The following is a 23250-nucleotide window of genomic DNA, read 5'->3' as shown; positions in this document are numbered from 1 at the left end:
CCTCATAGGGGCAACTCCCCTATGTACATAGGGCCCCTTGAACATCCTTTTATTAGAGGAAATTATTCGTCCAACTCGTAAGCACATAGAGAATCAAACATATGATATTGGCAAGCTTTATTTCAAACATATCTGTCTGCATAACATGTCATATGCACTTAATAGCCTGGAAATTTGTAAACATAAGCTTCCATTTTGAGGAGAGAGGGAAAAAAATGAGAATTTCAGATTAATGGCCCCATTTAATCCACTGTGCATCTGCTTGACTTTACATTTCTCTCCGCTACATTAAATATTTTATCATACCACCCCCTAAATTGTCTTTTTTCTTTCTTTCTTTTTTGCTCCTTGTGTCCCCTCCCCCACCCCCAGCTCCAGTTTAGACTCAGACACTAGACACTGGGGCTAATGCAAGCAAAATGCTGTGTGCATGAAATGGATTTGCAACCGTCTATTTGCCTAAGAGCTGCAATTTTGCCTTCACAATACCGTATTACTGATCATTCTTTTCTTTCACATAATGTGAACACTGTGCTACCTCTAGATGTTATGCTACAGCTGCGTGGGCTTTAAATACAGCGGCCATGATCCCTCCAAAGTAAAGTGTTTTTTTTTCACATCCCTTTAATGATTAATATTGTAGTGATTTCTTAGATCTGTTATATGCCTTTCTCAAAAAAAAAAAAAAAAAAAAAAGGAAAGAAGGGGGTGGTCTTGGTGGGGAAGTCTCAAGGCAACTTTCAACAGAATTTGAACATACAAAATTTAAAACAGCAAAGATAGCAATCCTGTGGCCCCTAGACAGCATCTGGGATACTTTGGATTCCCAGATCCAAGGCTGGCAACAGTGCTCCTACCTTGGAGCCGGGAATCCGCACTCCCCACCCTCTCCCCCTTGCAGCTGGCACAGAACTGTGCTGTCTTCCTCCTCAAGGTCGAAAAAGCAACCTTGGAGAGGGGATATAGGGGACGTTCAGGTGGGCGGGGAAGAGAGTGGACTGGAGAGGCTGGGATACAAGTTATCCCGAGGTCTCCCCAACCTCCTTCCCTCCCCGTCTGATGTGCCCCAGCAAAAAAGCCCGTCTAGCTCAAAAGCAGAGTGGGAGGAGCAGCGGCGGTGACAATCGCCTCCCCTGTTCCTCCCATTATGCACTGGATGCTTGCAAGGCTCCAAGCTTGGAGGCTTACGAGCATCGGGCGTGGAAGTAATAGGATCGTGCCCCAAATCAAAAATACAAACACCCCATTAAAGCAACTAAAACATCAGTGACAACCAGAAACCATGAGACTGATGCATTAAACACCCTGTCCTAGTCATCAGATGCCTGGGCACAGCGGTTCTGAAAACCTGGCACTGCAAAGATGACGATGTTAGTGCCAGGTGGATCTTGCTGGTGTGAGCTTCCTGGAAATGGGAGGCTGTGAAGGAGCGCTGGAGCTAGCCCCAATGTCCCTGCAAGGTAGGACAGGTCGAACCTGGCCTGAAGCCCCAAAAGACACCAGTAACCACCCTCTCCTGCCAAGAGGCACTGAATTCAGCACTGAGGTTGAACAGAAAGGATCATAGAATCATAGTACGGCTGGAAGGGGCCTACAAGGCCATCATGTCCAACCCCCCACTCAGTGCAGGAGTCCAAGTCAGAGCATCCCTGACAGATGGCTGTCCAGCTTCATAGAATCATAGAATAGTAGGGTTGGAAGGGGCCTACAAGACCATCGACTCCAACCCCTGCTGAATGCAGGAATCCAAGTCAGAGCATCCCTGACAGATGGCTGTCCAGCTTCATAGAATCATAGCAGGGTTGGAAGGGGCCTATGGGCCACTGAGTCCAACCCCCTGCTCAGTGCAGGAGTCCAAATCAGAGCATCCCCGACAGATGGCTGTCCAGCTTCATAGAATCATAGAATAGTAGGGTTGGAAGGGGCCTATAAGACCATCTTAAAGTGTATCAAATGATACACTATGCTAAACATTTATTTTAGCGTACTTTCCCACATGGCCATAGGCCCTTCCTTGGGCCCTTTCCCATTTTCGCCCAAATGGGAAAATCATTTCCTATTGTTTGGTCATTTTCTGGCGTTTGTGCAGTTTTTCCCCGTGCTAAAAGGTTGTGATGTTTCTCCTAAGGCTTAGTTAGTGGCAATAGGAGCTTTAAGCTAAAATATGCTGGTATTTTTTGTTTTTGGCCCCGCCTGTTTTGCCTTTGGTCCCACCCACCACTGGAACGCAGCCCCTGAGAGCTTCTTCAAAATGGAATTCGGCCCTCCGGCTGAAAGAGGTTCTGCACTCCTGGTGTAAGCACATGGGGCCCTGATTCAGATTGGGACCATGACAGATGGGTGGAACAAACTCTCCCACCAAGCTGCCTCCCCTCTAAATTCCCGCGGCCACCCTGTGTGGGGGCTAAAGAAAAAAAACCCTCCAGTGGCGTCAATGGAGTTTTACTTTCTCTCTTTAGCCCCTGAACATGTACACTGAGGTGGGGGTGAGGTGAATTTAGAGAGAGGAGCTGCTGGGTGGAAAGGCTGAACCCTCCCCGACCCATGCATGGTGGTCCCAGTGCAGACTGCATGCCAGTTCAATCAGAACCATCCAGAACTCTAAAGCTGCTATCCAAGGTTCCCTACATCCCTAAAATGGGTTCAGCACCTTGGATAGCTCCTTTAGAGTTCTGGATGGTTCTGACTGAAACCCAGAATGGATGCACAGCCCCACTTAAATCCGAGCTGAATATATATATATGTATGTATGTATTTCTTGGCTGAGGGCGCAATCCTATGCTTGTTTGTTTATTTATTACATTTATTACATTTCCATACCGTCCAATATCCGAAGCTATCTGGGCAGTTCACTACAATTAAATCCATAAAGTACAACATGACAAAATACAATATAAAAGTTTAAAAGTGTAGGACTACGGCATAAACTAAAATTCCAAACCAAAATAAAACCTGGCAGCGGTGCAAGGAATTAAAATGCAGTAACAGATTTTAAACAACAGAAATTACAGGCCCTCGGAAAAGGTTCAGCATTCCCCACCCGTGCTGGCTGGGGCATGCCGGGCGTTGTAGGACTTCTTTCTGCCTACGCATGCATAGGATTGCAGCCTCAGGTGATTACCCGCATCCTTCCCCGAGCCAGGACAAAGCTGCTGTTTGGGGCTTCCACGCTCCAGGCGTCTATCTGGGCCAACTGACCGCTGCCGCCAGGGGGCGCGCTGCATGCCCAGAGGAGGCCTTCCATCGGCAAGTCCCAACGCAGAGCGGGCTCTCTCACCACCGAGACGAGGAAGGCTAGAGTGGCCCCCACAGAGCCCCACGCAGGCGGCGTTCGGCCCTTGGCCGGAAGTTCCGGGTGCGTCGCTTGCGCGGCCCCGTTGCCGCAGCAACCGGGGGAAGATGGCGGCCGAGGCCGCGGCGGCGAGCGGGGGAGGCGCGGCGGCGATGGCGCTCGAGGCTGGGCCGTCCTTGCAGCGCTACGCGGCCCGGCTCGGCGCTCTGCGGCTCGGGCCCGGCGCCGCCCAGGCCCCGGGGGGCGAGAGCGGGCGCCGCACCGAGCTCCACCTGCTCTTCGACCAGCTCATTTCCGAGACCTGCGGCCCGGGCGGAGCCGCTGCGGCGCCGAGGCCCGAGGCAAGAGCCGAGGAGTGGGGCGGTGGGGCCACAGCTGGGGGAAAGCAGCGGGCGAGGGGTTGTGGGGCAGCCTTCGCCAACCCGGCGCCCGCCGGATGTGTTGGACTGCAGCCCCCAGCCTCCCCTGGCCCTGGGGGCGTCTGGGAATTGTAGTCCGACACATCTGGAGGGCGCCGGGTTGGCGAAGGCTGCGGTGTGGTACATTGGTTAGAGCAGCATTCTCCACGCCGGTGCCCTCTACGTGTGTTGGACTACAACTCCCAGCATCCCCTAGCCCTGGGGGTTGTCGTCCGACACATCTGGAGGGCGCCGGGTTGGCGAAGGCTGCGGTGTGGTACATTGGTTAGAGCAGCATTCTCCACGCCGGTGCCCTCTACGTGTGTTGGACTACAACTCCCAGCATCCCCTAGCCCTGGGGGTTGTCGTCCGACACATCTGGAGGGCGCCGGGTTGGCGAAGGCTGCGGTGTGGTACATTGGTTAGAGCAGCATTCTCCACGCCGGTGCCCTCTACGTGTGTTGGACTACAACTCCCAGCATTCTCTAGCCCCGGGGGTTGTCGTCCGACACATCTGGAGGGCGCCGGGTTGGCGAAGGCTGCGGTGTGGTACATTGGTTAGAGCAGCATTCTCCACGCCGGTGCCCTCTACGTGTGTTGGACTACAACTCCCAGCATTCTCTAGCCCCGGGGGTTGTCGTCCGACACATCTGGAGGGCGCCAGGTTGGCGAAGGCTGCTGTGTGGTACATTGGTTAGAGCAGCATTCTCCACGCCGGTGCCCTCTACGTGTGTTGGACTACAACTCCCAGCATCCTCTGGCCCCGGGGGTTGTCGTCCAACACATCTGGAGGGCGCCGGGTTGGCGAAGGCTGCTGTGTGGTACATTGGTTAGAGCAGCATTCTCCACGCCGGTGCCCTCTACGTATGTTGGACTACAACTCCCAGCATCCTCTGGCCCCGGGGGTTGTAGTCCGACACATCTGGAGGGCGCCGGGTTGGCGAAGGCTGCTGTGTGGTATATTGGTTAGAGCAGCATTCTCCACGCCGGTGCCCTCTACATGTGTTGGACTACAACTCCCAGCATCCTCTAGTCCTGGGGGTTGTAGTCCAACACATCTGGAGGGCGCTGGGTTGGCAAAGGCTGCTGTGTGGTATATTGGTTAGAGCAACGTTCTCCAAGCTGATGCTCTCTACATATGTTGGACTACAACTCCCAGCATCCTCTAGCCCTGAGGGTTGCTTGGAGTTGTAGTCTAACGCATCTGGAGGATGCCAGGGTGAGGAAGGCTGCTGTTGCCAGGTAAGCCTACATATCTGGGGAGTGGATGGGTGCTTTGCTGTAACCTGAAGCCAGTCCTGAAATCAATAGTAACTGTAATAAGTAATAGTAAGAATAAAGCATTGTGGCTAAGAAGTATGAGGGTATGAAAGAGTGTAGAAGAAGGTAAGAATTAGAGGATGGGAGATCATGACAGGATAAAGTTGTAGGGGGTGTTAAATGAGCTGAAATGCTGTGGAGCAATGGCCTTGGACAAGTGACACTTGGGCCATAAGATCACATAATAAGGGTTAAATATTCTGCACCACGTACGGCATGCTCCTGTGCAAGTTTAGACAGAAAAAGGTCCTACAACACCCAGCATTCCCTAGCCAGCCATGTCTAAACATACATAGAATTGCACCCTTCATCTCCCTTGTATACTTGCTGCCATGGTATTAAGGAACAGCTAAAAGTGTCCTCTTCTTTTCTGTCTTGCTTTACTTGACAGGATGTTTGTGAACTACTTGTCCAAGCTTGTAAACTAGTTCAGCTTAACCAAGAGCATCTTGTCAACAAAGTTTGCCAGCTGATTCATCAACTGCTTAACAGATTCCAGGTAAGAATACTAAGTTACTTTGCTCCTTTCTGATCCGGCATGTGGATTGAAGCTACATAATGGGCAACCTGTGCATGCACTTGTGTAAGTATTTGGGGTATATATGCTATAAAATGTGTGCACGCATGATTTTCTCCACATGTTTTTGCTCAACTATTTGTGATCACAAGCCTGAATGGTTGCTGCTGTGGTGTTCCTTGCATTATTCTAAACACTGTGAAGTGAGAAGGGATCAGAGATCTGTGGTAGAGCACAAGCTTTGCATGCAGAAGTATGTAGGTTAATACATTAATAAATTTAATAATAATAATAATAATAATAATAATAATAATTGGTTCAGCCTTTACTTAAAAGGATTGTAGGGCTGGTGATGGGAAAGGCTTCTGCCGGAGAGCCGCTGCCATTCTGAGTAGACAGTCACTCAGTTCACACGTAATGACAACCCATGGGTTGTCAGGGCCTCATTACCACTTGCCACTTCTGCTTTCTTTCCTGGAACCCAGAGTTCCAGGTTGGATGTTGCAGCAAATAACCCAGGATCAGGGTATTCCTGGGTTGTTTTGTAAGCTGGAAAGAAAGCAGAAGCAGCGAGTGGTCGAGAGGCAGTGCACTCTCTTGCTCTCTCACATGGCTCCAACAATCCATGGCATTGGTGTTACGTGTGAACCAGGTCAATATTGGGCTAGATGGACAAGTAGTTTGATCTGGTATAAGGCACCTTCCTATGTTCCTAAGTGGAGAAATTAGCAAATTCAAAGGTCTTTCCTGAAAGCTGGTGGGTTTATTTAAAGCATTTATACCCGTTCTTCAGTCGTAAAGGCTCTCAGAGTGGCTTAGGGTGTCATCCTATGCAGGTTTAGACAGAAAAAGGTCCTACAACTCCCTGCATTCCCCAGCCAGCACGGGAATAAACCTGCATAGGATTGCACCCTTTCAGATCAATAAAAATAAGACAGTCCTAGCCTTCAGGCTTGCAGCTTTAAAAGAGAAAGGAAAAGGGAGGGAAAAGGAGAATAAAAAAAAAAAATCAGGCACTAATTCTTAATGTTATGGTTGTCTCAATAGCAGCATCAGTTTTCCAGAGGTTACACTAAGTGTTCATGATTTGTTGTTTATTTATTCAAAGCATGTATATCCTGCTTTTCTATCAAAAGACTCTTAGAGTGGCTTTCAAGAATCAGGCAGTCCCTGCCCTGAGGCTCATAATCTAAAGACACAAAACACAAGGAAAGGAATTGGGAGGGAGGATCTTAATTATTATTTTAAAAGCATGATGGTGATGCTTGATTCAGTTGTCTGGACGGATGGGAATATATAAATTGAACTCAGGTTTGCACTGCATCTATTATCCATCTGGGCTGGCCTGTTCCTGTTTTTTTTTTAAATTTCATTAGGTACAATTTATAAACCTCACAGGTAACATAGACAGAGTGCATTTCCAGTGTATGTTAATGCTACGTTGAACCTTCCTGGTATGGCTATCATCATACATTACAAGAAAAAAATGCATATATTATAGTGGCGGAAACCACATATACATCGTAAGAGCAGCAAGTCTTCCTCTTTTCTGCCATGAATACTCGGATCGGGCAGCTAGTGCGCCCGTTGGCTGCTGTATCCGCTTGCTTGTGGCAGAATAAATACTGGCATCACACTTAATACATGGATGCACATTTGACTAAATAGGACACTGTGCCTAATGAGGCGGCACTGATTGGGTCAGTGCTTGCCCAGTGAACTTTTGCAGTGTCTTCACCGATGGCAAGGTTGTGCAGCCTTCTTTTTTTCAGTCCTGTTTTCTTTCTGCAATTGCAGGTTATAGTGGATGAAGAAAGTCTGAGGTATCTCCTTCCCTATTTTATCTCTGCGCTGAAGCAGTGCAGCACTTGGACACATGTTGAAATTCTGCAGGCCTTGGCGGCTTCTGTCTACAGCAATGGGCCCAGGTGCCAAAAGGTGAGTTGGAGCCTCTTTAAGGGTGTCTTGCTGAGCCTCTGCTCATTATTCTTTCTGCTCCAATGGAGAGGTGTTTGGAAACCAAGGCAGGGACAACAGGCCCTCCTCCAGGATCACGAACTATGCTTTTCGGCTGGCATAGAGCTGGTAGGGGAGCGGGGAACAGACTGAGAGCTCACTTCCTGTTATTGAAAGCTGCCCTTTGGATAGTAGGGCCATGACACAAGCCGAGTTTGCGCCTTGACGGCGCAATAATGTATTGCCATATATTGTGGTGTCTCCAATCTAACCTGTGTGCTGTCGCACATAATAAGACAGCCCCTGGAATTCAAAGTTTAAATTTAAATTTGAATGTGAGAGCTATCTGATGCGTATCTCCCATTGCACCCTCAGAAAGATCCTAACCTGACGTTAATTGCTGTTTCAGAAGGGTGTTTTAATACAATATCTCACTGTTCTAGATTATGTCCATGCAGCAGTGTGTTGATGAAGGACTTCCTTCATTATTTGTTTTACTGTCCTATTGTCTCTATAGTTCAAAGTTTTTAGATCTTGCCCTTGCAGGGAAAACTGGGTGCTCCAAGCTGGAGAAAATAGGGAGTTTTTCTGATTTACATCTCAAAATAAGGCGATTTTATTTACAGTGGCAGTTTTCTCCCTTTCAGCAACTAAACTTCAAGCTGACTTCCTCCTCTCTATGTGGGAATGACAAATAATTGTTATTGTTTATGAATTGTCTTTGATGTGTTTTTGCTGTTTATATTTTCTTCTTTAGTGGCTGTTATAAACAATGGTTGTAACGATAAAATGCTACTCATTCATTCTGGCCCCATTTGACCAGAAGTGCTAGTCAAACTGTTTTTAGAGCTGGGATACCTCTTTGATGCAGACAGGCTCATCAGTGCCTCCTGTAATTCAAGCACTGATCCTGCCCTCTGGTTTTGTAATGGCTCACTAATGCTTATTTTAAATAATTTACTTACTGGATCACATACCTAGCATGTGTGTGGTGACCGGTGTTTTATGTTTTAGTATCTTCCGGATTTGCTGGGGGAAAATGGACTCCTGGTACAACTCAGCAGCCCAGCTCAAACGGACATTGAGCTCAAGAGGGCTGCAGTGCACAGCATGGCAAACCTTTGCCTCAGGTACAACTTGAGTAATCGAAGTGGTGGCTTGGCCCCATTCATTATGTTATGTTCATTCTAGGCAAGAGAAGCCACTTCGTTCATCTCTGAGAGCCATAGAAATAAGTTGTAAACCTAAATTAGTGGTGGGCAACTTGTGGCCCTCCAGATGTTTTTGCTTGCAGCTCCCATCAGCCCTAACCAACATAGCCAACAGTGAAGGATGACGGGAGTTGTAGGCATCTGGAGGGCCACAAGTTGCCCACCCCTGTCCTAAAGGGACACAACTAAACTGTGCATCTCCAGTTCATTCCAAAGCACATTTACTTGGAATTGAAATTGCATAAATTACACTGGAGCTTACTTCCAAGTAGCTGTCCTTAGAACTGCAGCCCAAGTTTCATGTCTCAATGTAATTACTAGGGTTGTCAGCTAAAATAGTTACCTTTTCACTTGAGTAACTAAGGACACAATCCTATGCATATTTAGACAGAAAACAGTCCTACAACTCCCAGCTGGCTGGGGAGAGCTGGGAGTTATAGGACTGTTTTCTGTCTAAGCATGGATAGGATTGAGCTGCGCATTGCCCAAACCAAAATGCATTTATATATTATAAAAATTTCAGCATAGATGCTTTTTTGACATACTGAAGGAAGAGTAGAATACCTTTTGCAAAAGCGAACACTCATTATTAAGCCATGTTTTAATATGTGTCTTATTTATTCCCCATTTAGTGGACTACATGAGAACCAAAATAGTCTCAAAAAAACAAGCCCGCCTTTCATTTGTATCTCCTACAGTTAAAATTGCCCCATATCAGTTAATCCACTAAAGTGTTAGTTGATTGATCTAGCAATTGACGGTTGAAGCCCCAATAATTGACATGTTGCTTTCATGAATGTGGGACATCTGGTGGACATACTGCATTCTCCTAGAACTATTGTAAATGTCAAACATCTGACTTGGCTCTTGAGAGTGGATTAAATACCAGAAAAGTTGGAAAAATAATGACCTGCCGCAGCTTGTCCTCCCTATTTCATTTCCTTGCCCTCATCTTTCTTGCATTCATGAAACCTCGAGAGTTGTGATCTTTCTGCTTTGAAGAAGCAATTAATACTAGTGTCTGACTCACAGAAGTTGTCTGCTTCCTGTGCAAGTAGAAATTAGGGCTATTTTTCTGCAAATAAATTTCCTTGCCTGTGCCCAGTCTGACTTAAGATTTATCCGCTTGTGTTTTAGCATACCTGGACAACCATACCTGGAGGAACCTTACCGAGAGCTCTGCTTTCAGGTGTTCCTCAAAGTCCTACAGTCTTCAAAAGGATCTGCGGTGGATGATATCACCATCTGCATGGTAGGCATAACTGTGGCCATTTGGGGAATGAGGGCTGTCAACTCATTGAGGCAGGCTTATAAACAGCAATTTGCCCAATCACCTGTGGTGAGTAAACATTTCCTCTAGGCAGCTAGGCAGGGATGCTTTTGTCAGTTGTAAATGCAATGGTTCCTTTTCCTTTTGAGAAATTGATGTGCCACCACTGAGAGATGGATAACTTGTTAACACTGATCATGCATAAAGCTGCCTAGTTCTTCTTGTTTATGATTCTGAAGGCTCCCTCCTGCAGGCCCTATAGGGATATAGGAAGAAAACACGCACTTTCCCTTGGCTTCTCCTGTGCTTCTGGGAAACAGGTTGTCCCAGCCAAGTCATATGCTTATGACCCCCTGCTCAATGCAGGAATCCAAGTTCATGTATGCACATTTGGGCCTAGCACCAGTATGTGGGGAAGGACTACAAGTGGAAGAGACTAGATTAAGGGTGCGGCTTTGCTGGCCAACCCGGATTCATTGGGGCAGTCTCCTCAAATGGTGGTTAACCGATTGGCGGTGGGGATATATGCTTTTTCTGCAAGCATGTTTCAGACAAGCCACAGCAGAATCTCTAGTAGAGGTCTTTTCCTTGTCCTTGGGGCAGAGAATATCCCCTAACTGGAACTGCAAGGGGTTAAAACTGGGCCCTCCGGTGATAGGAAGCACGTGCTCTGCAGCACAGCTGTATCCCTGCCAAGGAGCTCACTTAAATTAGTTAGTTGGCCGCTCTTCTTAGAGTTGTATCTTCCAGTTTAAAATCACAGGTCTTGCTGGTGAAACAATCTGATAACTTCTTAAAATTGATCTCATATGAAGTACACGTCTCTAGGCCAAAGTCATTATCTTTGGTGAAAACCACATGCTGAGCTTGTGACTAGAATTAGGTGTGATATGGAAGAAATCTCTCAAGGTCTGTTCATTTGGGAAGTCTTTGCATATGAATTGTAATCACCTTAAGTGCTTAACGATAATTACATCATCTGCTATAACATTGTGACTTCAGAGGATGTCAAGTTGCTGGGAGAGTAATTTTGTTGTTCCTGTTTCCCCTCTAGTTGTTACAGAATGCCTTGAAAGGAGTCCAGTCACTCTTAAATGGTGGAAAGATTAAGCTGACACAGACCGATCAGCTTGGCTCCCTCCTTGCTGTATTAAAGGTGATTCATTTATTTAAAATGGAAATCCTATCACTTTCTCACAGAGGAAGGCAAGCTCCCCGCCCATGATGCCACCCATAAACCACCCTGGAAAGAAAGCAACACACCTCACCTCCCAAATTTTGCAGCTGGCTATTGTAACTCCTCCACTCTCTAGAACTAGATTTCTGTGGCTGCATGTGAACATCATGATAACCCATGATTTTGACAGGAAAGATCCTAGCCGCTCCATGGCTTGCTTGCTCTCCACCTCTCTTCTTGCTCCAGCCGTGAGGAGGAGTTCAGAAGCTTTTGCTCCTGTTTTTGACTAACCATGGCTCATTGTGTCATCCAAATGGACAACTTGAGGTTAATCTTAACTGTAGTTTGTTTGGAACAAGCCAGCTTCAGATTGTGGTTTATGAAGCTGGCTTATTTCAACAAACCTTAGTTACAGTTGACCAAAGTTTAGTGTCTGGATGCCACACTAAACTATGGCCAATCTAAAATGGAAGTGAAATCTTTCTTATCTTGCAGGCATGCCAGAGGAGGTGGGGGGAATGTGCAAGGCCTGGGGGAGTCTAGGCTCATTCCTGTCATAAGCAGCTCTGGTCTCCTGTGACATCCGAAAGCAGGCTCTGTGTGCAAGGAGACTACAGTTCTTTAAAATGTAATAATAGAGCCCATTGTGAGTGCAAACCGATTGCTCTAAATTGTGTTTATTGTTACTTGCCCTGAGCAAACAAACAGCATGCTGATACTGGAGGCTATTGTGCCACTTCATTGAGTTCTAGTCAGGCATCAGCTGAGTTGGAGTGAATAGTTTTGGTTGGCATCCTTTTTCAAATCCCACAAGGAATTTTAGAGCGGTAAAGCTGACAGAATTTAAAGTGTATGGTAATGGAAGTTTGAATTAATCTAGGAATGTTTAGAAAGATGATTAGGCAGGAGGCGTAACACAGGGATACAGAGATGCCTGAAACATGCCTTGAAGAAGAAAAAGGAGAGTACCTATTGTGGGGCCACTAAAGGAGACAATTTGCAAGAAGACAAGGGACCTGCTGAATATCACCCTGCCACCACCAAATAATATAAATCTAATGTGTGTTTTGTTGCTGATTTTAGAAATGCATGTTTCATGGACTTCCTGGACTGAACATAGAAATGCCAGCCATCTTATACCCAGCAGTGCTTCCTCAGTATGACAGCAGGTCACCAGTCAAACAGGAGAAGTTGGAACTGAGCAATGTAAAGCCAGCTGGGGTAAACCTTTGTAGTGACTTCTCATTTGTGTGTATTAAGGATAATCAAAATTACACCCAGCACAAGCTGGGCATGTTTTGCCTATGCTTGCTGAACTCTGTTTCTGTCTGTTTTAAGGATATGGAATTATTTTGGCAAGGACAGATTGCAGTAGAGCATGGGAAGGGGAAGGAACTGTCTCTAGTACGGGGGCAAGGGAACAGAGAAGATCCAAGCATTGAACAAACCTCTAGTTTGTATGGTTTGTCTATGATGATGAGGATCAGCAGCATTGGTTTTTTTTAAAATACAGTACAGTGCTTTGCAGAGTACAAAAGGATAGGTTGTGTACACTAGAGACACTAGAGTACAAATTTGACACAGGGGAAATGGAAGAAGGGGAAGCGGGATAAACAGGAGCGAAATATGTGAGTTACATGTGCTTAGGCTTACTTATAGGTCAAAGTACAGTAGGTTAGCCCTCCCCAATCTGGTGCCTTCCCGTTGTAGTCCCACACATCTGCAGTAGGACATGGGAACTGGGGGGCCAGGGGCGAGGCGCTAAAGGCTTCCCAGAAAAGGTGGGTCTTGAGGGATATGAATGGAGTAAGAGAAGAGACTGCTTTGGCTAGCTTGCAGGCATAGGGCAAACCTTTCTCATAAAAAAGAGTTTGTATGGTACTGAACACAATAAGCAGTGACCTAAAGGTCCCTGGTTTGAATGGCATCTCAGGCAAGAGTGCCCTGGGTGAGCTTCGCCAAACAATCTTCTCTTGCCCTCCATCCTTCATCTAATATGGGGATTTGGGGGGTGGGGTCCACAGATTTAAGCTGTCTTTGGTACCCAGCTGTAGGCTGGGTTCACACAACATGAAAACCCACACTCACGGTTGAGTATGGGCTGACTGTGGGTTGTCGTTGAACCATGGTTTGTTAACCATGAACAACCCATGAAGAGAAGCCATGTCTTGTTGGGTTGTGAACTGTGGGTTGTTTGTGGTTAACAAACCTTGGTTTGTTATGGACAGGCAACACAACAACCCACATTTCAACAACAGCCCATGATTCAACAACTCGCCCTCAACCTTTACTCAACTTTGAGTGTGGGTTGTCATGTTGTCTGAACCCAGTCATAGACTCATAGGGACGCTCAAGGATTCCATTCAGTCCGTATTTCAAAGTGAACTGACCCGATGCACACATCCTGGACTAATCAGTACACAGTTACCCTTTGGATTTCATCGTTTTCCAAATTTTGTGATGGAGTTCTTTGCTCCAAAATACATTCCAAAAATGCATATAAAAACATGCATTTTAGGATAAAATATATGTAGAAATTTGTCCTTTGAGGAAAAAATATATGCAGAAATGAGCATGTCATGAGAACATGTTAAAAGTACGCATTCCAATACAAAGTTTCATGCCGATTTCTTTTTAAAAAGATTAATGTGGGAATGGGGCTGGACGGACGTAAGAATTAACACATGAAACTGGCACAACCTGGAAATCACACAATCCATCCCTGTCCCCAGCTATGTCTCGCTGCTTCCATGCGCCTCTGAGAAGAGATAGTGTGCTTGGCCAGACTGTCACCAGACACAAAGATATATGGCGGGCTACTGGCTATTGTATTTGTGGACCCCAGCAGATGATCATGTTGACCTGCCTTGCAGAGTTGTCTGGATTACAGAGAAAAAATGCGTGGATGAAGCACTCCAATCTTGTACACCGATGGCATTGTTAATGAGATACACTCTTAAACATGCAGGGATCCAGCTGTTTGTAGCTTCTTAGGTCAGGAAGACCTCCTTAAATTGTACCCAGCAATTTAGGAGAAATCGGTCCACTGGTGTACAATATTTCAGTGTCAGTATTAAAGCTACATAATTGGATTCTTTTTTTATTTCAAAAAAGTGACTCTACACATCTGTAAATAAAACGCACCGTAACAATTCGCCTTTGTGTGTGCGTGTGCATAATCTCCCTGCCCCCAACAGAACAGGAGGAAAAAGCCCAAGGCGAAGCAGAAGAAGGGCAGGTCGGAGGAAGGGCTAAAAGAAGAGCAAGAAGGAGCTGCCGAAGAAGGTGAAATAGAGAATCCAAAGTTACCTGGAGATGTGCAGTGGGGCCCTGGTCTGGATGTCCGTAATTGGGCTTCTGACGACACATGTGCGTCATTGGTGAAGGACCGCTTGTCTTCGCACGCTCTGGGCTGGAAAAGAATCAGCAGCAGCGACTCGGAGTATTCCGATGCTGAAGGCGGAATGCAGAGCAAAACAAGGTTTGTGTTTCCATGTGAAGCCCTCCCTTCCCCCCCCAAAAAAACCCTATTCATGTGCATAACACTGAGGTTTGTGCTTTTTAAGTCTCCCGTGCTTCTTGGATTGTACCTGGCATTCATTGTATACATAGGCAGACCTTTTAAAGTAAATGTAAGGTTTTCACTTCATTTCCCCTGTAGCTCCTCGCTCCACCCCTTTGTAACCTGCATCGCGGGGGTGGGCAACCTGAAGGCTGCATGTGGCCCTCTGCCGCTCTCTGTGTGGCCTGCCGAGTCCTGAGGAGCCCCACCCCTTTTCCTTGCAGCCCAGCTGTTGAGCTCGGCTGTGGGGGGGAAATGCTGGGACAATGATTCCAAACTGGGATGGGGGAAGAAGCTCTCCCCCCCCCCCCCCCGGCAATCCCAATGAAGCCAGGATCGCTGTTTCCCTGCCACTAAGGATTTTAATTTTTGTGAACCGCCCAGAGAGCTTTGGCTATTGGGCGGTATAGAAATGAAATAAATAAATAAGGATGGTGGGCAAACGGTGATCCCTGTTGGCGTTGCTGGTGGGTGGGAGAGGCTTTAATCTCCCCATCCCTTTACAATTGCTGTTTAGTGGCAGGGAAGCAGTGATCTCAGTCGGGATTGCTGGGGGTGGAGAGGTGACACGCACCCCTTCAGTGGTCCTTTGTGCTTCCAGGATTGCCGTTTCCCCGCTGCTAATAGCATCAGGGAATCCGTAATCTCAGAGAAGTTAACCACTCTAACCACTGTGCCCCGCAGCCATCCTGTCTCAGCAGGCACCGAGAAGAGGATTAAACTTCCCCATCCCTGCATGCTGAGACATGCATATGGAGGGACTGTATGTGCGCATGTGGTCTCTGGCCCACCCCCCACCCCCCACCCCGTGGTACCATAAGTGATCCTCAGGGCCAAAACATTGCCCACTCCTAAATTAAGCAACAGTGCCAATAGGGACCAGAACAAACAGCTGTAAGGCTGGAAACCAAAGTCAAAGAAGAAACAGTGGCACCAATTTAGTTCCCAATGTGTTCCAGCACTTCTTTGGAAGAAGCAAGAGAGAGGAAATCCTCCAAAAGACTCTCCAAGAGTTTTTCCCTTGATAAAGGCCAAGCATCAAAACACGTTGGGAATTAAATTGGTCCTGCTGTTTCTTTTTTGACCCACTCCTAAATTAAGCCTAAGATTGCCCTCCCTCTTTCCACTCCCTGTCTTTGGAATGCCCCTCCACTTGATGTCTCTTTTCCCTCTGTGTTGTTTTTTTTTACATTCAAGCACCTCCTTACAATATATCTGTTCACCATGGCGCATCCAAAATGACCATCCTTCCCTGCTATTGTTTCCTCCTTAGCGTGTCTTGCCTTTACATTTCACACTGTAAGCCATTGGACAGGACCATGTTCTTACATCTTACAGTGCTTAGCAGCATCAGGTGCTTTAGAAATAATTTATAATCACTGCCAGCACCTGTTTTCCCTCCAAGAACACCTAAGTGATGGAACATCTCTTCTTCAAAACTTACTTCCACTGTGAAGCCTGAGAGAGCTTTGTGAACCTCCTGGAGACCTTCAGCTATCAGGCGGTATAGAAATATAATAAATGAAATGAAATGAGAGTGGAGTTCCTTTTTAAAATTAAAAAAAACCTGTGGAGTGGGGAACTTATGGCTCTCCAGATCTTGTTGGACTTCCAACTCCCATCATCTCCACTCAACAGCAGGGGTGATGGTAGTTGTAGTCCAACAACATCTGGCGAGCCACACATTCCCCACTCCTGCTTTATACTAAGGTGGCAATGCAAATGTTTCAGGTATAAAACAAACCTCTTCCAAGCTATTAAATCCATGCCTGTTCCATGCACCTATATAGTAATGTCTTCTTCGCTTTGTGCAAGGTCTTTCCAAGCCAAAGTTCGCCAAGGGGCTTTAACCTGCTTCCTTTCCACGGTGAAATCGATCGAGAAGAGAGTCCTCTATGGCTACTGGTCAGCGTTTGTTCCTGATGCTCCTGGGATCGGAAGCCCCCAGTCGGTGTCCTTGATGACTATTGCTTTAAAGGATCCTTCTCCAAAGGTAAGAGTTCACTGGCGGTGGTGAGAACTCTTAATTCTTTAAAGCAGCTATGCTGGCTGTGAATTGTGGCAGTTGCAGTCTGACACCTCTGGAGGGCGCCAGGCTGGGGAAGGCTGCTTTAAACCTTGGTTGAGCAAAGCTCTTGTATCAGAGTGCCCATCCTGAACCCTGCTGAGATGTTCTCTGGCAGCTGAGCTTGTGATATTAGTCCTAAGAAGCTGCCTTATACCAGGTCAGACTATATGTCCATGTAGCTGAATATTATCTACTCCAGGTGTGTTAAGCCTGTTTCAGCCCAAATGCCAACTCTTTATGTATATTATTGATTGATTGAATTCATGTTCTCCTCTTCATAAGGCATCTCAAAATGGTTCTGGTTTTGGAAATGGTTGGAGACAGATTTTGCTCACCTTACAGCAGGGGTGTCGAACCTCTTTCAGCCTGAGTGCTGGATTCCATTTCAGGGGAGCTCTCAGGGGCTGCATTCCAGTGGTGGGTGAGGCCAAGGGCAAAAGGGGGCAGGGCAAAATACGAAAACTACCAGAATATTGCAGCTTCAAGCTCTTGCTGCCTGCATCTAAGCTTTAGGAGAGGCAGTTCAACCTTTTAGAATGTGGAGGCAACTGCACAGAAGCCAGGAAACCATCAAACCATCAGTGGTCAGGGGAAAGGGGGTGGAGTCAAGGAAGGGGGTGTGGCCATATGAGGACTCTGGGTGGGCTGGGTTAGGACCCCAGGTCTGATGTTCTTCATCCCTGGTCTACCTTTACTGGTAGCGGCTCTCCAGGGTCTCAGGAAGAGAAGCGCCTCCCCCCTCCACCGATCCTTCTAAGTGCAGTTGGCAGGAATTGAACCTGGGACCTCCTGCATGCCAAGTGTGTGCTCCACCTCTGACCCATGTTCCTTCCCCATAAACGGCGCCTCTTCCTATTTCAGATGCGGGCCTGCGCCCTCCAAGTTCTCTCGGCCATCTTAGAAAGCTCCAAACAGTTCCTTTCCATTGCTGAAGATGCCAGCGACCACAAGAGAGCGTTCACACCCTTTTCGGTTACCATTGCATCCAGCATCCGAGAGCTTCACCGTTGTCTGCTGTTGGCCCTTGTGGCTGAATCCTCTCCCCAAACCCTCACCCAGATTATCAAGGTTAATGTTTGCCTGCAGAAATTGCTTTTACTTCGCCCACAAATGGATATTTTTAAAGTAGTGTATACAACACATAGTATTTTTCCAGGTTGGTCAGATTGCTTCAGGCAGAGTCTCTTAATCATGACAACATCCCTGTAACGTAGGTCAGGATCATAACCAAATTACAGAAAATACTATTTATGTATTAATGCATTGCATTTATACGCCACCTTTAGCCCAAGGAGTTCAACGTGGCGTATATGGTTATTCCTGCCCCCTTTTCTCCTTCCAACAACCCTGTGAGGTAGGTTAGGCTGAGAGATTGGCCCAGGTCACCTAGTAAACTTCATGACCGAGTGTGGATTTCAACCTGGGTTTCCTCAATCCTGATTTGACACTCTGACCACTACACCACACTGGCTCTCTTTTGTGTAGCACATTGGAGTGTTGGAAGTGCATTGCAAGCATTGCCTCAGTAATCCGTTCCTTTCACTCTAGTGTAGGCCAGTAATACTACCCTCCTGTTGCATGGTATGGTGGCTTCCTTAAGCTTCCTGGCCGAAGTGAAATTGGCACCTCAGAGCTCCTGGCCCACAGCTTATTCAAAGCTCTCAAATGATAATGACCCGGTTTGTATGTGTCAACAGCTCCTGGATTTGGACATCGCATCAAGCAACCCAGGAATGGGACATTCCTGGGTTGTTTGTGAAAGCAGATGCAAAGCGGAAATGGCGTGCAGGAGGCAGCACGCTTGCTCTGGCATGTCCCTGCCAGCGCATGGGTGAAACAACCCATGGATTGGTGTTAGTTGCTAACCCGGTCAATGAATTTCCATTCCTCATTCTTGGCACGGCTTCGTGCTTTTGTTCCGAGTGCACCATCTGAGTTTTTGTTTTTGTAGGATCTGGAATCTTTGTTACACCTAAAAAAGCCAGGAATGTAGTAGCGAGAGTGGAGAAAGTAGTAAAAGATGGGCAGTGGCAGAGGAACAGTTCCAAGGCAAGTGACTCAGAGCTGCGAGAGGGGCTTGCGGTCGTACTGACTGCAGTCTCTGCCCCCATCCCAATCACTGCAGACAGGATTTGCACGTTTTCAGACATTTGAAAAAGTCAAAACCAAGAGTCGTTCAGAGGTGGGGCCAGCCTCCGTGGGCACGTCAGGGGAGTGTGCAGGCCGCTACAGCCAGGGCAGGCTCATGTGAAAGCCCTGTTTGTATGGACTGACGCATTCAGGTGGGTGATCTGTACACGTGGTGGTGGCGCTTCTTCAAGGCCAGTGTGGGGGAGTGGTGTTGGACTGTGACCCAGATTCAGCCATGAAACTCGCTGGGTGAGTTGCGCCGGGGCGGCATGGCTGTGTTCTCTCTCTCACTCTCTCAGCCCAACTTACTTCACAAGGATAAAATGCAGAGAGGATTCCAAGGCTCTTGGAGGAAGGGCTGGATCTAAAATCAAATAGATAAAATAAAGGTCAGCAGCAGCTTTGTGAGATCCAGTAAAGTGTCTAATGCGAGGTAGGCAACCTTTTTGGGCCTGTGAGACATTTGGCGATTTGAGAGCCTGTCCTGGGCATCACCACAAAATGGCTGTCATGGGAGGGGTGGTTAGTCACAAAGGACAAGCAATCTGCCCAAAAGGCTGAGTACAAGGCAAGGGTGAAGTCTGGGCCCCAACACACTAGATTAATTTGTGGCTGCAATGTGGTGTGGCTGCAAAAAAGGCAAATGTTATTTTGGGCTGCATTAATAGAAGTATAGCTTCCAAATCACATGAAGTACTAGTTCTCCTCTAATCAGCGCTGGTTAGGCCTCATCTGGAGTACTGTGTCTGGTTCTGGGCACCACATTTTAAGAAGGACGCAGACAAACTGGAGAGGGTTCAAAGGAGGGCAGTAGAAATGATCTGGAAACAAAGCCCTATGAGGAGAGACTGAAAGAACTGGGCATGTTTAGCCTTGAGAAGAGTGAGGGGAGATAGGATAGCACTCTTCAAGTCCTTGAAAGGTTGTCACAGAGAGGAAGGCCAGGATCTCTTCTCGATCATCCCAGAGTGCAGGACACAGAAGAATGGGCTCAAATGACAGGAAGCCAGATTCCGGCTGAACATCAGGAGAAACGTCCTGACTGTTTGAGCAATACGACAGTGGAACCTATTCCCTAGCGAGGAGGTGGGCTCTCCCACACTGGAGGCGTTCAAGATGAGGCTGGACAGCCACCTGTCAGGGATGCTCTGACTTGGACTTCTGCATTGAGCAGGGGGTTGGACTCGATGGTCTTATAGGTCCCTTCCAAACATACTATTCTATGATTCTATGAATTTGAACCCACGATTCTTCATGGCCTCTGTGCCTGCGCAGAGCCCTGTTTTGGGAAACTTTATAGCTGAGGAGTTTTGGGGGGAACCCTCCCCCACCTTCCAGTGTGCATGCCCCTACTGGGTTCCCCCTTGTTCCCTCAGTTCTCTTTCAACTGCCGTTGTAGTGGCTTCATGAGGGACCATCTCTGTGTTCAGCTTTGCTGAAAGCATCCTTTTTGTATTGAGGTTTTTATTCTATCTATCTCTGTCTATCGTTCTTTCTTTCTACCTATCTATTCTAGCTTTATTTTATTTTCATTTCGTTTCACCTGCCACCTGGCTGCCAACTCATTCCCCCATCTCTTTTTCTCTCTCACCATGGCTTACCACCCATAGATGTGTGTGTGCTCGCTCTCTCTCTCACTCCCCATTCATCCATCCTCCATCCTTTCACATACACAGTGCTTTAAAGTGATCCCAGCGGCCATTAAGAAAATGTGTTAATTTTAAAAAATGCAAGGTAGGAGGGATTTGGCTTGCATCAAAAAAGGTATCCTGGTCTTTTGGTATCCGCATTTCCTACCCCTGGTCTAATGCCCACTCTTATAAGGTTATAGAGTGCAGTGCAAGTAAAGAGAGGGGCATGTAACATTTGGAAAGATCAAGGGAAAGATATAAGTGACAGAAAGGGAGAAAGCTGAGGAAGGAAAGAGAAGAAAGTAAATAGATAAGACATCAGAAAGAAGAAAGAGAGTGAATGTGGGCAACAGAACAAAAAGACTGAAATAAACTTCTTTAGGACAGAGGCAGGGTTCTAGTTCAGCCAGTGACAGACAACTGACACTGTTGCCGTGAAACCAGCTGTGCTTCAAAGTTAGGTCGTTTCAGGAGTTGTATGTTTGCTTGCTTCCAAGTTGCCCCTGTGGGGATTCACAAAATCCCTTGTGAGATCAGCAGACTTAGAGTTTGTTGTAGGTGCACAATGAGCCAATCAGAAATAAGGAATACTTTAAAAAGGAAATATTTGTTGTTGTTATTACTCCTACTGCTATTGTTCCCTGCCCTGAAGAGTCCTTCTGGAGATAATGCCATGCAAGAAACAACTGTGGTATATGAGAGATTTGTGTGTCCAGCTTGTGACTTTGCTCACAGGAACTGTGGTCTGTTGCTTGCCTGTTAACAGTGCCTTGCCAATCTGGTATTGAATGCGCCATACAGCCGTTTAAAGCCTGGACTGCTGACCAGAGCGTGGAACCAGATAAAGCCATACATTAGACACAAAGGTATGCCGAGTGTTGAGCTGCATGGGTTTGTGCAGCAGGTTTGCTGCTAATATGCATTCTACTGAAATGTTCTAAAACTGTCTGTCAGATCACTATTTTGGCAAGGGAGCCAGGAGTGCCGTGTGCTTCAGTTGATGCAGGAGGATGGCATCAGGAGGAGTTTCTGCTCAGGGAATGAGACTTGGGTTCATGGAGGGGGCCCTTCCATGAGCGCAGCTCTGGTTTGGTCAACAAGAGCAGGAACATTGGATGCCGCCCAGTGTTTCCCACAGCCCCAGCATGTAATATTTAGATATGGTATGAGTGGGTGGAAAGCCTCTGAGAAGTATTTTGGGCCGGGATTCCTAGATGTCACATGCACAAGTGTGCAACACCCACACACTGGCCTGGTTTGCACATAACAACAGCCCACGGGTTGTGGGGGCCGTGCGGGTGCTAGCGCACTGTTTTCAAATGACAGAACAGTCCAAGAATGCCCCATTCCTTGGTTGTTTGCTGTGACATAAGCTCTGGGCTGTGGAGGGAGAAACAACCCGACGACAAACCTTAGTGTATTACAGCATCAGCTTTCTCATGCGGGCACTAGTTTGAAATAGACAGACATTGGGCTTACTGTAGCTGCATCACGGGCACTCTCTGCTTTCTTTCCACTAGATGTTAATGTTCGAGTGTCCGGCCTCACGCTGCTGGGAGCCATTGTATCGGCTCAAGCGCCTTTGCCAGAGGTACGCCTCCTTTTGCAACAGCCCAGCTCTTCAGGGCTCGGTGACAGCGGATCCACCTCACCACACCATTCCAGTGCACCTGAATGGCGGAGCGAAGCCCCTCTGGCCCCGGGAGAGCCCCCCTGTACCACGGAGAATGCCCCTGCAGACCCCTGCTGGCTCCTCCGTCTCTGCATCTCTCTGGCTGTGCTGCCCAGGGAAGACTGTTACTTGGACAGCGATGCTGGCTGCCTAGCAACCGTTAGCGCATATGAACCGTCTCCAGTTCGGCTGGAGTCGTTGCAGGTATGTGGGTATCGCTAAGTGGGTGGCTGGCTGGCTTAATATCAAAGCCAGAGCGATAACAAATTTAGTCCATCAGCAAAAACAAGGGAGCCCTCGTAGCACTTTAAGATGTGTGAAGTACTGGGCTAAATGGACAGGGTGGCTCTCCAAGGGAGGTTTGGAAGGTGGCAGCAGGGGAGAAGGCCTTCTCAGTGGTGTCCCCCCTACCGAGGCCTGCCTGGTACCAATACTGTCATCTTTTCGGCGCCAGGTTAAGACTGCCCTCTGTTCCCAGGCATTTAATGGCATGTAATGGGGCACCTGTGTCAGCTGTCTTGAACAGGTCTGATACTGAAATTGTTTTTAGCTATTTAAATTGCTTTTAAAAGTTGTACATTCAGACATTTTTAGATTACGTTTTATTATAACGTTGTAATATATGTGTGTTTTTTTCTGTGTGTGAATTATTGTTAACCACCCAGAGAGCTTCAGCTGTTGGGTGGAATAGAAATGCAATTAATAATAATAATAATAATAATAATAATAATAAACTAATCCTTAGGGCTACTGCTTGAACCTTTATAGATCTATTGCCAGGCAAGAGAACGTAGTACTATGTGAGATGGACCAACTGTCTGACTTAGCATAAAGCACCTGCTTACTTTTCTATGGCTCACTGTGGTGGTCTCCCCACTGTCATCTTTTTTTAATTTATTACAGGTTTTAGCGCTCCTTGTTAAGGGCTATTTTTCGGTCTCTCAAAGCTATTTGCTGGAGCTTGGCGAAGTGGCTTGTAAATGCATGGAGGAAACAGATCCATCTATCCAACTTCACGGGGCGAAAGTAAGAGCCGCTGAGTGACT

General features: G+C 47.1%; 1 protein-coding gene across 1 annotated transcript in view; it reads left to right on the top strand.

Annotated features, from left to right (window-relative positions):
* The first annotated feature begins 3369 nt into the window (after window positions 1-3369).
* Window positions 3370-23250, top strand: part of HEATR6 (HEAT repeat containing 6) — a 34948-nt gene continuing 15067 nt past the window's right edge. Inside the window, exons 1-13 of the mRNA XM_084823076.1 lie at window positions 3370-3633; window positions 5402-5509; window positions 7325-7465; window positions 8498-8613; window positions 9832-9946; window positions 11019-11120; window positions 12225-12362; window positions 14339-14622; window positions 16519-16696; window positions 17633-17839; window positions 21299-21398; window positions 22053-22408; window positions 23108-23230. Of these exons, the coding sequence (XP_084679202.1) occupies window positions 3400-3633; window positions 5402-5509; window positions 7325-7465; window positions 8498-8613; window positions 9832-9946; window positions 11019-11120; window positions 12225-12362; window positions 14339-14622; window positions 16519-16696; window positions 17633-17839; window positions 21299-21398; window positions 22053-22408; window positions 23108-23230 (2202 nt within the window). The 5' untranslated portion in view covers window positions 3370-3399. The remainder of the gene's footprint in view (window positions 3634-5401; window positions 5510-7324; window positions 7466-8497; window positions 8614-9831; window positions 9947-11018; window positions 11121-12224; window positions 12363-14338; window positions 14623-16518; window positions 16697-17632; window positions 17840-21298; window positions 21399-22052; window positions 22409-23107; window positions 23231-23250) is intronic.

Source organism: Heloderma suspectum, chromosome 16 (genome assembly GCF_057233095.1).
Source record: "Heloderma suspectum isolate Gila_16-S chromosome 16, 16-S_ref, whole genome shotgun sequence".
Taxonomy (NCBI): Eukaryota; Metazoa; Chordata; class Lepidosauria; order Squamata; family Helodermatidae; genus Heloderma; species Heloderma suspectum.
The sequence above is the reverse complement of the archived record's forward strand: the minus strand, read 5'-3'. Positions and strand labels throughout refer to the sequence as shown.